At 47.3% G+C, this 16603-nt stretch overlaps 1 protein-coding gene across 7 annotated transcripts in view; it reads right to left on the bottom strand.

The window, feature by feature from the left end:
* Nucleotides 1-3550: 3550 nt before the first annotated feature.
* The window catches only part of hipk2 (homeodomain interacting protein kinase 2), a 295692-nt gene continuing 282639 nt past the window's right edge, over nt 3551-16603 (bottom strand). For all 7 annotated transcript variants that reach the window (XM_086008608.1, XM_086008610.1, XM_086008609.1 and 4 more), the window contains 2 exons: nt 13356-13516; nt 3551-12500 (listed from right to left, as the gene is read on the bottom strand). In XM_086008608.1, the coding sequence (XP_085864734.1) occupies nt 12036-12500; nt 13356-13516 (626 nt within the window). In that variant the 3' untranslated portion in view covers nt 3551-12035. The remainder of the gene's footprint in view (nt 12501-13355; nt 13517-16603) is intronic.

Here is a 16603-nt window from a genome sequence, read left to right as displayed (position 1 = left end):
ATAGAAATGAAAGGTGTTCATCTGCCACTGTACCTCTGCTGAGTTAGTTGAGTAAGGAAGCACCAAGTGGAAGCTGCAGCCACTGTCGGGTGGCAGTGAGAATCCGATACTGCATCCTATCTGGGAGGTACCCATCGTCCCCTTGAGGGAAGTTTTAGCTACAATCTCAGTGTAGTCCACCCTCGATATCGGCAACCTGCCAACCCTCCAGGATTGCCTTAGAGTCTCCAGGAATTAGAGACTAATCTCCAGGACACTGCTGCAAGATACCCCGGAGAAAAATCATAGGGGCATTAAAAAATTGTGTTTTAAAAAATTTTCTTTGAACATTTTTGTTTACTAGTTATAAAAATATTGGAGACTAGCTGGGGGAGCCCGGCTTTGCCAGGGCTGTTTTGGGCCGGGCGGTTTAAATCGAGTCCCAGGCTTTGGGGCCTGTCTGTCTGTCCCTGTGTGAATCTGCTGCCGGGCAACATTTCTACCTTTTAATAGCTTCAAAGATTAAAGTGAAAGTACTTATAAAACGTTTTTGGTAAATGTTATGTAATTTTTAAAAGAGATTCTAACTTTTTCGAAGCTGGATTAGCAGAGTAGTTTGAGCTGGAAGTAATGAAGCAATGGCTGCCCGATGCCTGAGTTGAAAAGCATTAGTCCCGTCCACAGACGCAGCGATTGGCCAACCATCAGGCGACTGAACTGCAGGATTGGTCAATCGTGCCGGCACAGGATTGGTCGACCTTGACGTCAGTCAATCAATGCTACTTAGCAGATAATGAGTTTAATTTTGAAGGTTTTTTGCATAACGCGCGAACAATTTTTGTCCGGCCAAAACGTAAATATGCTTAGGATGGTTCTGGAATCGTCAGCTTTCTTTCGACGTAACGCACGTGTAGGTACGCTCTATAACTTTCAAGTTAATTCAAGACAGACAGACAGACAGACAGAATGACAGACAGAAGTATCCTTTTATATATATGGATAGATGGGAAAAAAGACTGTTTGACTGACAGTTAAGAATCATCCAATCGGGTAGTGAAGAGTTTATTCACTTTCTGATTGGCGTAGGAAGGCGGTGCACCAGGCGATGGACATGTTGGGCAACCAATGGCAAGAGTGTGGGGGCGGGGTGGTTGGCCACAGGAGGTCATGTGATGAATCCTTCAGGAGTATGTCCAAGCAGAGTTGCCAACAGAGGCATGAACCAAGACAGAAGTACAGGAATAGTTTGTCATGGGGAATTTTTAAAAAACATTTTCTGACGTAATTTGACTTTGCAAACAGCTAAGAAACCTACTGCGATAAACAATAGTGAATTGCATCTCAGACAGCGTGGAAAGCAATCAGAGATGGTGACGTGTATGCTCATGGCTTCCATCAATTTAATCTCTCCTGCAGTCAGGCGTGCAGCACTCAAAACAAATGTTCTCAATTTATCTTCACTAAATGGCCATTTACCATTGGAAACAAATGGCGCTGTGAGGCACTGCTGCCGACTGTGGAGCCTGCATGTGCCTAATTATGCTCAGTGTGTAAAGTTCACAGAAAAGGCTGACTGTTCGAACAAGGAGAGCTGGTACGTCAGACTCATTACTGCCGTCTCCCTGCGATTCTGGCCTTCCGCTAGAGCAGCTCAAGGACGAGGTCCGCTGAGAACAACTCAGGCAACAAACAAAAATAAATATTTGGGGAACTTAAAAAAAAAAAGTTCCTGCAGTCCAGGGGCAGCAACAGCAAGGTTGTGGCCAACTGATTAAACAGAGGGGTTAGGTGAAGCTTGCTTTGTGTTCAGCAGGGTGAGAGGGGTGTTAGTTACTGGGGCTACAGCACAGAAACAAGCCATTCAGCCCAACTGGTCCACGCCGGTGCTGGTGCTCCACACGAGCCTCCTCCCACACCTCTTCAGCTAACCCTATCAGCATATCCTTCTATTCCTTTTCCTCTCATGTGCTTATCTAGCTTTCCCTTAAATGCATCTATGCTATTCACCTCAACTACTCTACTCCTTGTAGTAGCAAGTTCCACATTCTAACTATTTGGGTAAAGAAGTTTCTCCTGAATTCCCTATTAGTGACCATCTTTCATTTACCTTCTGACTCAGAGGCGAGAGTGTGCTATGAGTAGTGGGACATCTTCAATATGAGATGGATTGAGTACAAAATAAATATATTCCTACAAGGTAAAAGGAATATAGAATGTGTCATAGGGAGGTAAAGAGGGAGATTAGAAGCGCTAAAAGGAAGCGTGAAAGAGACTACTAGAGCATATAAAAGGAAATAGTAAGGGATTTTATTATGAAAAGTAAATGAATAGTTAAAGAGAGGGTAAGACTACTCAGGGATGGAGCAAGGAATCTAATTATGCAGTATGAAGCTATGGCAGAGATTCAAAATAAATATTTTGCATCGGTTTTTACAAATGATGGTGGAAGTGAGGAAGTCGATGTTCTAGAGGAGGAAAGGACCTTCATTCCTTCACCAAGCAGTCATTATAAACTCCCCCAGTTTGATAAGGTAATTTTTTGAGAGAATGAGAAAGAGAGCGAGAGAGACACAGAGAGGGAGAGAAAGAGAGGGAGGGAGAGAAAGAGAGGGAGGGAGAGAAAGAGAGGGAGGGAGAGATAGAGAGAAGGGGAGAGAGTGTGTGAGACAGCTGGGTGTTTGTCACAGAGAAATGCATCATCATGTCTCCAAACCAAGCGACATGAAATGGTTTTCTTTTTACTTGCTATGACGTGCACGTACTCTCCCTTTAGGGAGACTCTTTCCACTTAACTCCTCCCAATGAACTTGAGTGAAGGTTGGTAAAACAAGTCTTTGGGGCCGCCTCCTTGTGTGTGCAGTTGTAGAGCAGGTCTTTAATCAGTTAAAACCATGCTAGTTTCCAGAAAACACTGGTAAGCTTGCCACTGCTAGGACCACCTTACCCATTAGTGAATTGGCTTGCAGGATAATCTGCAGCAGAGTGGGAAGAATCACAAGTCCCATTGTCAGGTGTACCCCTCCAGATTGCAGGCTGACTGGTCGATTGTCAGCAGTGCCCTCAAATACTGAGGACAGATCTGGTTCAGGATTCAAATTACCGAGTCTGCCAGAGCGGACTGGTTCAGTTCCAATCTCCCATTGCCAGTGGGATGTCATGTTGGTGTCAACTTGAGCCCACTTAAAGAAAGAAAACTAGAAAGAAAACTAGAAAAAAAGACGTGCATTTCTATAGCACCTTTCATGACCTCAGGACATCCCAAGCGCTTTACAGGCAAAGACGTACTTTTGAAGTGTTGTCACTGTTGCAATATAGGAAACACAGCAGCCAATTTGCGCAATGCAAGGTCACACAAACAGCAATGAGATAAATGACCAGATCATCTGTTTTGCAACACCCATAAAGGCCAAGCCCCACTAGCTTCTCATTAGACAAGTGCCTTAGCGTGGGTTTGAGCCCTGGCGAGGCAGACAGCAGAGAGTGGGGGCGCGTCACGGGTGGCATGACGCGTGTAAATAGTGCGTGGTGACAGAAACTGGCAGGTAGGCACACACACAGACTGGTCCTGCGGTGACTTGAAACAGTTTAATGTAAATCCAAGACAGTGTGTGATTACATTTCCACACATATACAATATGCATATGTGAGTGTATATATTCTGATTAGGAGATAAGCAGATTCACCTTGGAGACCGAAAAAATGATCAACAACCAGTGAACTACAAGCTAAACAGTTCACAACAATAGATCCCCTTTTCTCCCTACAGTTAGTAGTAACAGTTAAAATAACTATATACTCTATATTTTTTTTCATTAAAATCCTCTTTTAATTTACAATGCTTCTAATATTAGTTTCAAGATGAGACCCTAACGTTTCCACTTGTTCCTCCTACAACTGAAACAGTTAAGAGTGAGCTCACAACATCATTAGGAAAGCACAAGCGTTTAGTAGCTACCACTGAGTTTCTGGCTGAATTTTGTTTTTTTAAAACACTCTACAATTCGGTAAAATAAACATTCTCGTAACCATACCTAGAATATGGGGCAAAGATATAAGTTTCTACATTGTACATATATTCCTACAACATCTCACTCCTCACCAACACCCCCCCTCCCCAGCACACCCCCGCCTTTAAAAGACAACAAATCACAGAGCAAAATAGACAGTTCACAAAGAAAAACATAGACTAACACTTTGATACACAAACCTACAGAGAGTTTAATGCAGATTACCAGGCCTTGAAGCGGAATGAGAATGAGATGGAATTCTGAGTTTAAAAAAACCAAAGATATCTTGGAGAGGGAAGGTCAAATTTGCAGCAGAGGTTGGTTACAGGAGGTGGGTACTGTCCAACAGTTTGTGTGAATGCAATAAATATGCCCCGTACTGAGCATTGAGATTCCCCTTCCCTCCCCCCTTCTCCCCTCTTCTCTCAATTCAATCTGAAGTGAGATTCTTGGAAAGTCATATCAGTGAGGGGAGGGTCTTCCCAGATACCAGGACCTGAAGGCTTTTAATTCCAAGCAGCCGTTAGTTAGGAAATTCAGAATGGCACTTCACCATAGCTGGGTCACATCTCGCCAGGGACAACAAAAATCAAACCCGTGCAATAATTGGGGGGGGGTGGGGGGAGAATTCTTGGGTGTTTACCAGGTCATCAAGGATAATGAATAAAGAGTTTTGTGACAGGAGAGTTAATTTGTGCAGTGTAATTTATTTACCGTTCTTACTTTCCGTTTGCCTCTTTTCCCAAGTCTTTCTATCCTTGGCTGGTAGGGTGGCAAACTCCAGCCTGTGGTTGGTTATTTCCCAGGCTGTCTTGGGCATCGCTCCTCGATCGACTTGCCAGCTGTGTTGTAGCAGCGTGGGTAAGGTAAGGCAGTGAAAGTGTGAGCAGGGCGATGTGGGCAGGGCAGGGCGATGTGGGCAGGGTAGGGCGATGTGGGCAGGGTAGGATGGTGTGGGCAGGGTAGGATGGTGTGGGCAGGGCAGTGTAGTGTAGGCAGGGCAGGGCGATGTGGGCAGGATAGGGTGGTGTGGGCAGGGCAGGGCGATGTGGGCAGGGCAGGGCAGGGCGATGTGGGCAGGGTAGGGCGATGTGGGCAGGGTAGGATGGTGTGGGCAGGGCAGTGTAGTGTAGGCAAGGCAGGGCGATGTGGGCAGTGCAGTGCAGTGTAGGCAGGGTAGGGCGATGTGGGCAGGGTAGGGCGATGTGGGCAGGGCAGGATGGTGTGGGCAGGGCAGTGTAGTGTAGGCAAGGCAGGGCGATGTGGGCAGGGCAGTGTAGTGTAGGCAGGGTAGGGCGATGTGGGCAGGGCAGGGCGATGTGGGCAGGGTAGGGCGACGTGGGCAGGGTAGGATGGTGTGGGCAGGGCAGTGTAGGCAGGGTAGGGCGATGTGGGCAGGGCAGTGTAGTGTAGGCAAGGCAGGGCGATGTGGGCAGGGCAGTGTAGTGTAGGCAGGGTAGGGCGATGTGGGCAGGGTAGGGCGATGTGGGCAGGGCAGGATGGTGTGGGCAGGGCAGTGTAGTGTAGGCAAGGCAGGGCGATGTGGGCAGGGCAGTGTAGTGTAGGCAGGGTAGGGCGATGTGGGCAGGGCAGGGCGATGTGGGCAGGGTAGGGCAATGTGGGCAGGGTAGGATGGTGTGGGCAGGGCAGTGTAGTGTAGGCAGGGTAGGGCGATGTGGGCAGGGCAGTGTAGTGTAGGCAAGGCAGGGCGATGTGGGCAGGGCAGTGTAGTGTAGGCAAGGCAGGGCGATGTGGGCAGGGTAGGGTGATGTGGGCAGGGTAGGGTGATGTGGGCAGGGCAGTGTAGTGTGGGCAGGGCGATGTGGGCAGGGCAGTGTAGTGTAGGCAAGGCAGGGTGATGTGGGCAGGGTAGGGTGATGTGGGCAGGGTAGGATGGTGTGGGCAGGGTAGGATGGTGTGGGCAGAGCAAACAGGGAACTTGCCTAGCTGCCTCTTGGCAGTTTTGCCCTTGGCCGTAACCTGGCCATGGTTGGCCAGTTCATGCTCTGCAGGAAGGCTGTGTGTGAACACAAGGAGAGACCGAGAGTCAGACTCAATTCTTCTTATCAGGAGTCCAACCCTGAATCTCTTTTAGCGACCAGAATTCCCTACAGTGCTTGAAACACTGAATTATTTGATGGACACTGGAAGTTGTACAGGTGGAGAGTTGACAATCTTTTGTTAATACATTTTTTTTCTTTAAAACAATTACCAAATCATGGACTTTTAACAACTTTCTCTCACTCAGAAGCATCTTAAATGCAACTATAATATATACCAACTACATCACACACCACTGTAGCCCTCGTTATTCCTTCTTGTGAATTGTGCACAATGCTATTATCCTGCTTCATTGACATAGCAACCTCAACCCTTCTCCAACCCCATCACTGGACTCCTTCGCACTCTCTTTTAAATCCCCCACACCTATTCCTCTTCTCATCAGCTTAGTTACAACTGTATAAGTTACCAACATCACTTCCAATTCATAGCTGGAGTTGAAATGTATTATAGAAAGCAGACAAGTGCCACTGAGCGAGCTTAAAGCATTTAACAACTTCCTCTATTGCCCTCCCCCAATGGCTCAGTGAGTTCAATCAGGGAGCGGGAAGCTCCAAGAGCCGGCATTTTGAGCCAGACCAATGTCAGGGGCGCTACAGTTAGGCCTATCGGGACCCTGTTGCTAATCATTACCCAGCGGTTAGTGTCCTCGGGTGTCCGGGCCACACTCATCGTCGAGGTTCACGAGTGAAGATTGGCCACTTGAGCAAGGCATCGTGTAAAAACTGCACGGCAGCAAGGAGTCAGGAGTTGAGGGGAGGGGAGTAGAGAGAACTGACAATGTTCACGGTATGAGAGCTCCGCCATCAGACTCCCTCCACTGTATCCATGCGCATTGACGTATTTAAAGACAGCCTGTTTTCGAGGCTTAAAGAAAAAAAACAACCAGCCGACAATGCGGCACTAAATCAACCACCGTTTCTCTTTTTATCTTGTTCAAGTTGGATTAGTCTGTGTAACAAAAAATCCTCCCACAAAATTAGCATCAGCCCCTGAAGATGTTCCAGCCCACAGTAAGAACCAGAACAACTGCACAATAATTTTTGCAACCGAGCAGCTTTAAAGAAAACCTGAAATGTGTGTACGGATCAAATGCAGCCCCCCAAAAAGTTACAGACAAGTTTCCGGCAATGTTGGTGTCTCTGTAGACCCAGTTCCACGATACTTGCCAACTCTCACAAGACATGGGTGCAGCCAGTTGAGAGAGGGTGATGGAATAAGGGGGGATATAACCCCCAAATATTTGATGGTGCTTATTTCCCCCCCCCTCCTCTCCAAATCCCAAATTTGCCCCAATACTTCTCCAGGGTTGCCAACCCTGATTGGATCTTTCCTGGGGGTTTCATCACATGACCTTAAACTGCCCTTTCCCCCCCATCTCCCAATATTTTTATAATAACTAGAAGAAATTGAAAAATATATTTTTTAAATGCCTCTATGATTTTTCTCCCGGGCTGCTTGCAGCAGTGTTTGTGAGATTAATCTTTATTTCCTGGAAACTCCAGGACAATCCTGGAGGCTTGGCAACCCTCATGCTTCTCACCTCCACCCCACATAACTCTTTACATGTGACAGCACCTCCATTGTGGGCCCATTTCTGTTTAACAGAGCAATGTTTCCCAAATGCCATGCTCAAAGGGAGCCTGGCGGCTGGTGTTGGAGCTGTCTCCACTCGGCGCTCGGCATCAGTGAATTAACGCGGCTTTCCGGTGCGTGTTTGAAACCCGCCTTCTTTTAAGAGCCGTGCGCTCTGTCGCCAATATACATTGAAGGGCTGCCGAGACCCGAATTGTTAAGATGCTCAGAAACGCATCTTTGCGTCGCATTTTACTCGATCGACAAGCATAAGGACGACTAGTTCAATTTAAACATCCAAACTGCAGCAGGCAGCAAAGTACCTAAAGGAGGTACAATGTCAGACATCAAACTGACTCCAGGCTACCCAGAAAATCCAACCACGCACGGTTAAAACACTTACATACTTGTAATCCTCTCAATGTCAACGCTGACTCCACCCCTGCACCCACTCAACAGTTTCGGGGGGAGAGAGGGGCTTCTTGTTGGCGTTGAGTTGACGAACACTTGCGTCTCAATACGCCGTTAAAAGTACATGTATAAAATGCGTTAAACAGAATATAAATTGATTCCTGTGTGAGTTAAGAACTAAACTGTGCAGACAGCTCACTTTTTCTGGTAATCAGTAGATTTTCGTGCCCCATCTCTTCCTGGATTTAATGATTAGGAACAATTTTTTTCCTTTTTTTTATATATAAATATATGTATATACATACAGAACAGATACGGACTCACTCGAATGTTTAAATACATCAAAATAGCAGCAATGCCAGTAACCGTTAAACCTTTAAGAAATTCCCACCTAATGAAACAAAATGAAGTCGGGAAGTAAGAGTTAGTTACACATGAAGAGGAATAGGTTCTGGCTCCTTCCTCCTAACAGGGTAAAGAAAGCTTCATGAAAGAGCCTGGCAGTCAAGGGGCAGCAAAGCACACATAATGCAATAAAATGTGGTTTCTTTGGTGACAAGAGCTATTTTGTTTTTGTGTATGTGTGTGACTTATTCCTCTCTCCACATCCTCACCCACAACCAACTCTTCTCCTCGACTGGATTTTAGCTGGTTTCTGCCAGGCCATGTACAAGGCGCGGCCTTCAGAACGCACAGCCACCGCGGGTGTCATTATATAATAATCCAGCCCGTGGGAATGTTCCAGTGCAGTTATTCCAGGACCAGCCACTTAACCTGACTTAAAAGAGCTGACAGAGCTTACGTCGACCTCTAACAACCCAACAACCACTCGATTACACAACTCAGGCAAAGGCGGCAATCTCTGTGTGGAAAGTGCAATCACCACACCTTCAACTTTCTGCCAGTTACCTGCTCTAAAGCAATGTTGCCCAATACGTTAGCCACTTGCCACATGTGGCTAATTGGGACTCCAGATGTGGCGAATTGGGAATACAGACGTGGCTAATTGCATTTTGGATTAGTAAATAAAAAATAATAGTGGTTGGGCCTGTGATCTCAATACTCATATTGGCATGACATCTGCAGGTGAACTTTAACTTTTTTCTCTTTTTTGGTAACATGGTAAGATGAAAAGCAGAGAGTGCGAGTGTTTATTGATCGTTGTGAGTGCTTTACTTCCTTAGCGACTGAATGGTGATAGATGCTTGTTCAGTAAATATACATGTGGGAAGTACATTTACCTGTATTGTGTGCGTGTGTGTAATTAAAATAACTGTGGGGCGATAGCCAGACCCGTGGCTAGTCAGCAATTTCGATTGGACAACACTGCTCTAAAAAAGCACAAACACAGCACAGCGTGAAACAAACAGGCAGAGAGAGAGAGAAATTAAATGGTTCACGCTAAAACGGGAGCTGGTTGTCAGCAGAAAGAAAATGATTGAAACGAGAGAGAAAAAAAATGAATGCTAATTCAAAAAGTTTAAAACAGCAGCTAAACGTGAAGACTAAATATCACTGACAAGGGAAAGTTGAAATGTTCTTTTAAAAAATGCCAGTCACAAATCTGTGTAGTGATCAAGGACATTCTGCTCATTATCATTAATATCCACTTTTAAAACATTAATTTTCCTAAAAAAAAATTTCAAGGAGAAGAAACCTAACTTGCTTGTGACATTGCACTGCTTAAGAAGATTCCTGCACTTTGCTCAGATTCTCAACCTGCCTTTTCCCTCCACACACGATGCTTTTCACCACCAGGCGGCAGTCAAGCTCCCAGTACAGAAGTGTCATGGGTCAGGGCCAGTCAGAATCACTGGTGCTGTAGGTCTTAAACCGTCTGTTCCTCTCCCCTCATGTCTCAGCTAGTCAGGCCAGTGAGCTGCTGAGCCGCACGGCCCAGGATGGTCCCAGCTTTCATCAATGGACTGGGCTGAACTCAGCAGTAGTGACAGTAAGGGGGAGCATAGTTGGACTTAGTGATCCTGGGTCAGACAGGCGGGGTCAGTAGAAGACCCCGACCCGACCCCCACCTCTGGCCAGGTCTCTCCTGGTCATCATCCAGCATATCCTGCGGGATGTAAGCACGTGCGGATAGGATTGGGTTCAGCTGTGATGCCCCCTGGGGTGGAACAGCCGACTAATGCTCACTCTCAAGGCTCCAGCAGGGTACCAGAAGGCAGCTGCAGATAAGTATCTTTAGGAAAGAGAGAAACATAGAACCATTCAGCCCCTCAAGCCTGTTGCACCATTCAATTAGATCAGGGCTGATCTGTATCTCAATTCCAAGGAATTGGGAGGGAAGGGGAGAAAATTGGCAGAAAAAAAGTGCCCCATTTGTGCGCAGGGTAACATGGTATCATATGACATGTGGATGGCAGGAAACAGTCCAATGTCGAGTCACCGTAAGTGAGCGATGCTGTAAAGGAGAGATGGCGGCTATTTGCTCGTTTAATTGAAAAGGGCGGGCAATATTAAAATGAAATTTTGAAGCAGTCACAGAGGAAACATTTCCTTCCGAGAAAAAACAGAAGCAGAGCATTTTGGTGTTCTGAAGTCAACTTTGTTTTGAAGGTGACCTCGGAATGTGTCAAGTTCAGCACGTAAACTAACGCACCAGCGCCCCCCACATTCGAACAACTTTGAATATTGTGGGGCACAGCAGCTCTGCATGGCCTTGTCTCCCTTCTTTTTCTGTCCCTTCCCCAGTGCACACCTCTTGTTAAGGACAGGATCAGTGGCGCTGTAATACCGTCCATGATTGAATTGCCTGCCAACACTGCCGAGAGAAAGTAGTTGATTTAATGGCAACTGGCATCTTTAAGAGAGGAGAGACACTGATAGTTATGAGAGATATTAATGGCAAGACTTGATATTGTTTTCAGGGAGGTGGGTGCTCCTTACATTGGTGAATCGATGGGCAGACAGAGGGGAGGGGGAGGCGTCTATGTTACAATGAATTATACGCAGACTCTTGCTGGAACGAGTTGATGGGTCAAATGGCACTGTCTTGCTTGAGACTTTGTTATTCTACCTACACTGGCTGGCCACTTGGGAGAGGGAACAGTGAGCTGGCAACAGCTGTGGAGCTGCAACCGCGAGAGAGGACGGGACAAGCCGACTCAGAGACCGCGTGTCCCCGTCCACCCTCCCCTCCCCCCACTGTCTCTTACGGCCAGTCCTTCCTGTCACCTGGGAGCGTCACGCCCAAGAGTCGCAACTGGGAGGACCGCCTCAGCGTTAACACCACCTCCATTAGATCTGTCGGAAGCCTGGAGGAACTCTCACCCTTTTCTGTAAGGCACTACAAGGGAATATGTTTGAAACCAAAGACTATGACAGGAAGCTCTCTGCTGAAGAAACCACAGACAGCAAGATCAGCGCACACACACACACACACACACACACACACACTGTGGAGCTCAGGACAGTCACAACTAACATGCCTTAAGAACAGAGCTAGGTTGAATCACGGTTGTGCAATCACGATTAATATCTATTGGTATCGTATCATTGAATGAAGCTTTCCTTGTCTCTCTACATTCTAACAGGGGCCCTGGCAACCTCTACCTTCACAAGGAGGGTTTGACTTAAGACAGGAAGAGCAGCTCTTTGTTTTTCAACAAAAAAAGAAACTAAAATTGGGAAAGTCAACAGCTATAGTACATTTACTGAACTTCATTGATAAAACTTCGACCAAACTCTCAGAGTAGCTTCCAGGGTCCCACGGTCGCAGGTCCTTAAAAATATTTCAGAAATTAAGTTTCTCCCGACCATCCGTTGCTTGACTCCCTTTCGAAGGTCTTCGTCACTGGCCAAAGGTCAAATGTCAGGCTTTCAAATTTTGGTGAAATTTTCTTTAATAAACTTCTGATAAAAAGATTTGTATTTCTCATTCCATGACTGAGCACTCTTCCTTTCAGCTCGTTTCTCAAGTACCTTCTCAAGTGTGAGACGCATTGTTGCTTGTTTTAATTCAATACAATGTCTTGTTGATCGCCAGTCTTAAAGGTAGGGGTACTGGTTTACCTTGGTTGGGCTCAGTGGGTATCCGGTGTAGACGGCTGAGGCTGGCGAAGCGTTGATGTATGTCTGGTGGGCAAACTGGGCTTGGTACTGACTTGGGTGGATGGTGGGAGACGGCAGTACCCTCGGCCCCATGCCAACGGGCACTTGGTGGACTATCCCTCCAGGATGGGCGGCGTAGGCATGCCTGGCAGAGCCCTGTGATGCCACGAGGTGAGCCACCGTGCCTGTGGGCCCCAGGGCAGCAGGTGTGGCGTAAGTGTACAGGTGAGGCTGCCCTGGTAGATGGGCCGCTGCCAGGTGAGGGTGCACGGTGGTGTGCGAAGGACTACGGTGTGGGAATGAGTAGGGGGCCTGAGCAATGGTCGGTGTGATGTACGCCTGCTGCCTTCGATGTCCATGGTTACCACTCCGCTCCTGGATGCCCGTCACGTGCTGCTGAGCCTAAAGGACAAACATATTGTTAACTGAGGTAGAGAAAAACACGTTGAATGACCAAATCAGCTCCAGAAACATTACTATTATATTGCAATCACCTCCTTTTCCCCCTGATAACACTGATTGGTGGGGATCCCAGTCAAACTCGATTCTCTCCTCACATCTGCAGGGGTCCCAGTCACACTTGATCTACTCACAACACGAGGGATCCCAGACACACTCGATCAGGAGCGAGTGGACAGGGATCAGGAGCGAGTTGACAAGGAGCGAGTGGACAAGGATCAGGAGCGAGGGATCAGGAGTGAGTGGACAGGGATCAGGAGCGAGTGGACAGGGATCAGGAGCGAGGGATCAGGAACAAGTGGACAAGGATCAGGAGTGAGTAGACAGGGTTCAGGAGCGAAGGATCAGGAGCGAGGGATCAAGAGTGAGTGGATAGGGATCAGGAGCAAGGGATCAGGAGCAAGGGATGAGGAGCGAGTGGACGGATCAGGAGCGAGTGGACAGGGATCAGGAGCGAGTGGACAGGGATCAGGAGCGAGTGGACAGGGATCAGGAGCGAGTGGACAGGGATCAGGAGCGAGTGGACAGGGATCAGGAGCGAGTGGACAGGGATCAGGAGCGAGTGGACAGGGATCAGGAGCGAGTGGACAGGGATCAGGAGCGAGTGGACAGGGATCAGGAGCGAGTGGACAGGGATCAGGAGCGAGTGGACAGGGATCAGGAGCGAGTGGACAGGGATCAGGAGCGAGTGGACAGGGATCAGGAGCGAGTGGACAGGGATCAGGAGCGAGTGGACAGGGATCAGGAGCGAGTGCCCTGGCTGACACTGAATGAATGGAAAGGCATGCATTTGGGTACCTGACTGAGATTGAGTGGTTGCTGCTGAAAGGAATGGGCTGTAGGCCTCTGTTGCCGGTAAGATGATACCCCCGAGAAACCCCCTGAGGAGTGGCTTGTACTGAACGCTGCTGTGCTGGAGTTTTTGGTCTTGTGGCCCAACGAATGGTTCCCTTGTGTGCCTGAAAGGTAGAAAAAGCATGAAAGCAGAAGAAATACCACAGCTGGACTGCAAGGAGCCCCCGAGGCTCGATTTTCTGATTGTCATTAATCTGTTCTAAATAAATGGATTGACGCCAAATGGAAAAATCTGTGCTGCGGAGTCTAACTAAAGAGACGGGGCACGGTGGCATAGTGGTTAGCACTGTTGCCTCACAGCGCCAGGGACCCGGGTTCAAATCTGGCCTCGGGCGACTGTCTGTGTGGAGTTTGCACATTCTCCCCGTGTTTGCGTGGGTTTCCTCCGGGTGCTCCGGTTTCCTCCCACAGTCCAAAGATGTGCAGGTTAGGTTGATTTGGCTATGATAAATTGACCCTTAGTGTTAGGGGATTAAATACGTGGGGTTACGGGGATAGGGTGGGATATGTGTCGGTGCAGGCTCGATGGGCCGAAATGGCCTCTATCTGCACTGTAGATTCTGTGATTCTGTGATAAGGTTGGCCAAGCAACTTCTGCAATGGATCTGCGATTGGCTGGAGTTTCAGGAGATAAGGTTCGATTACTCAACCTGGCTATTGGCTCTTCCTGTGTACGGCCATAAAGCAGGATAGTGAAAGGCCAACAGCCTAAGATGGGGCAATCTGAGTTTCGCTTAGAAGCATGGTTTATCCACCAAGCAGTTTGTAGCACTCCTAGTTGATCCTCCTTGGCACTGCTCACTATAGATCTGTTTATCATGGCAGACTATATAAAGAACAACGCTAAGGTGAGGTTGAGTCCTTTTAAAGCCACAAAAACTCTTTGTTGCAAAGGTTACTTGTGGTAGGTGAGGGACGTTTCTAGGTCAACAGGTGCTCCTGAGGTTCCAGCTCCAGGCAGAGGAAGCAACTACAAAATTACCGTCTTTCTTGCTCTTTTTTTCAAATACTTTTCATAGAATCTTACAGCGCAGGAGGCCATTCGGCCCATCTTGCCTGTGCCAGCTTTTTTGGCAGAGCTATCCAATTAGTCCCACTCCCCCGCTCTTTCCCCATAGTCTTGCAAATTTTTTTTCTTTTCTAGTATTTATCCAGCTCCCTGTTGAAAGTTACTATTGAATCTGTTTCCACCGTCCTTTCAGGCAGTGCATTCCAGCTCACATCAAGTCACTGCGTAATTTTAAAAGAAATTCTCCTCATCATTCTTTTGTCAGTTATCTTAAATCTGTGTCCGTTTGGTTACTGACACCCGGCCAGTGGAAACAGTTTCTCATTTGACGTTTTGAACTCGGACATGTGAAGTGTCTCCCATGGTAGTGATCATGGTCCATCAGAAGTTATCCTGTTGCAAGGGGGAAGTGGCTGGAGTATGCAAACGGTGGAGGGTGCTTATATCTACTGAAACAATTTGGAAATAAGTCATTAAGAGAGTTGTCCAGTGGCAGTAAATAGTATTTTTTTTACCCAGTACAGGTAGGTAGCCAAATAAATGAATAATTCCCTCCCTGCAATTTTTATTTCCATCTGTTTAAGGTATTTGTGTTTACAGCAAGAGTCAAACATGTCTGAAACTAAAGAATAGATTGAACTAATTTGTATTTAATAGCTTCCTTTAGCAAATATCTCTGCAACTGTACTTAGTGTTACCAAAAGATTCCGCTTAAGTACCATCGTTTGCAGGAGGACTTTTACTCAGAACCGCCCTCCGAACCTGAATAACGGCACAGTCCTCCCACAACTTGTTACTATTTATGCAAACAATGGTGGTTTCTAATTTCGGAGTAAAAACATAAATTAAAAAATGCAGTTGGGGTAAACCTTTTACAGCACATTACAAACTATAACGACCACCACGGGGGTAGTGGTGCGTGTGGGAACCTGCATTAACTCAAAGCTCCATCGCCTCACGTGGCACAAGCTTCTGATACCCAAAAACATTCTCACCGACATTTCTAGCACAGAAAACGCTAGTGGACAGGTAATATGAATCACTTGGGGTAAATGTTTACATTTTCTTATTATGTTACAAACCTTACCTCCGGCACCAAGTGTTCAGGTTAGTGGAGGAGGCAAGACAGCAGGTGAAAGAATCGAAGCGGTTTCATTAGTTCACCTTCGTGGGTGCAACACCTGAGGTGTGATGTATTGTAGGACGCCAGATTTCGGATATACCTAAACGTCTCCGGTGGTGTCACTCAGGGGACATGCTCTGTTTTTCAAAGGGACGGGGGGCCTTGAAATTCTATGGCGGTTCTACCAGGCATAGATTGTGTCCCCTTGTTCTGGATTCCCCCCACCAGAGGAAATAGTTTCTCTGTATCTACCCTCGCAAATCCTTTCAACATTTTAAACACCTCCATTAGATCACCCCGCAATCTTCTTAACTCAAGGGTAGGCAAGCCAAGCTTATGCAATCTATCCTCAGGATTAAACCCTTTAAGTCCCGATATCATTCTGGTGGCTCTGCATTGTAGCTGCCCCCAAGGCTAATATATCCCAGAACTGAACGCAGTGCTCCAGACAGGGTCTGACCAGAGCTCTGTACAGCTGTAACATAACTTCCACCCCTTTGTATTCCACCCTCTTGAGATAAAGAGGGATTGGAGAGGGTGCAGAGGAGATTCACCAGGATGTTACCTGGGCTGGAACGCTTCAGCTAGGAAGAGGGACTGGACAGGCTGGGGTTGTTTTCCTTAGAGCAGAGAAGGCTGAAGGGGGGACCTGATTGAGGTGTACAAAATTATGAGGGGAATAGATAGGGTAGATAGAAAGGAACTTTTCCCCTTAGTAGGGGGGTCAATAACCAGGTGGCATAGTTTCAAGGTAAGGGGCAGGAGGTTTAGAGGGGATTTGAGGAAAAACTTTTTCACCCAGAGGGTGGTTGGAATCTGGAACTCACTGCCTGAAAGGGTGGTCGAGGCAGGAACCCTCACAACATTCAAGAAGCATTTAGATGAGCACTTGAAATGCCATAGCATACAAGGCCACGGACCAAGTGCTGGAAAATGGGATTAGAATAGATCGGGCTTGATGGCCAGCGCGGACACGATGGGCCGAAGGGCCTCTTTCTGTGCTGTATGACTCTATAAAGGCCAACATTCTAGGCTCGAAGGGCCTACTCCTATTTTTTT

This window comes from Somniosus microcephalus, chromosome 16 (assembly GCF_052327205.1).
Source record: "Somniosus microcephalus isolate GS21.2 chromosome 16, FLI_Smic_1.0, whole genome shotgun sequence".
Taxonomy (NCBI): Eukaryota; Metazoa; Chordata; class Chondrichthyes; order Squaliformes; family Somniosidae; genus Somniosus; species Somniosus microcephalus.
This window is presented reverse-complemented; position numbering and strand designations above follow the sequence as displayed.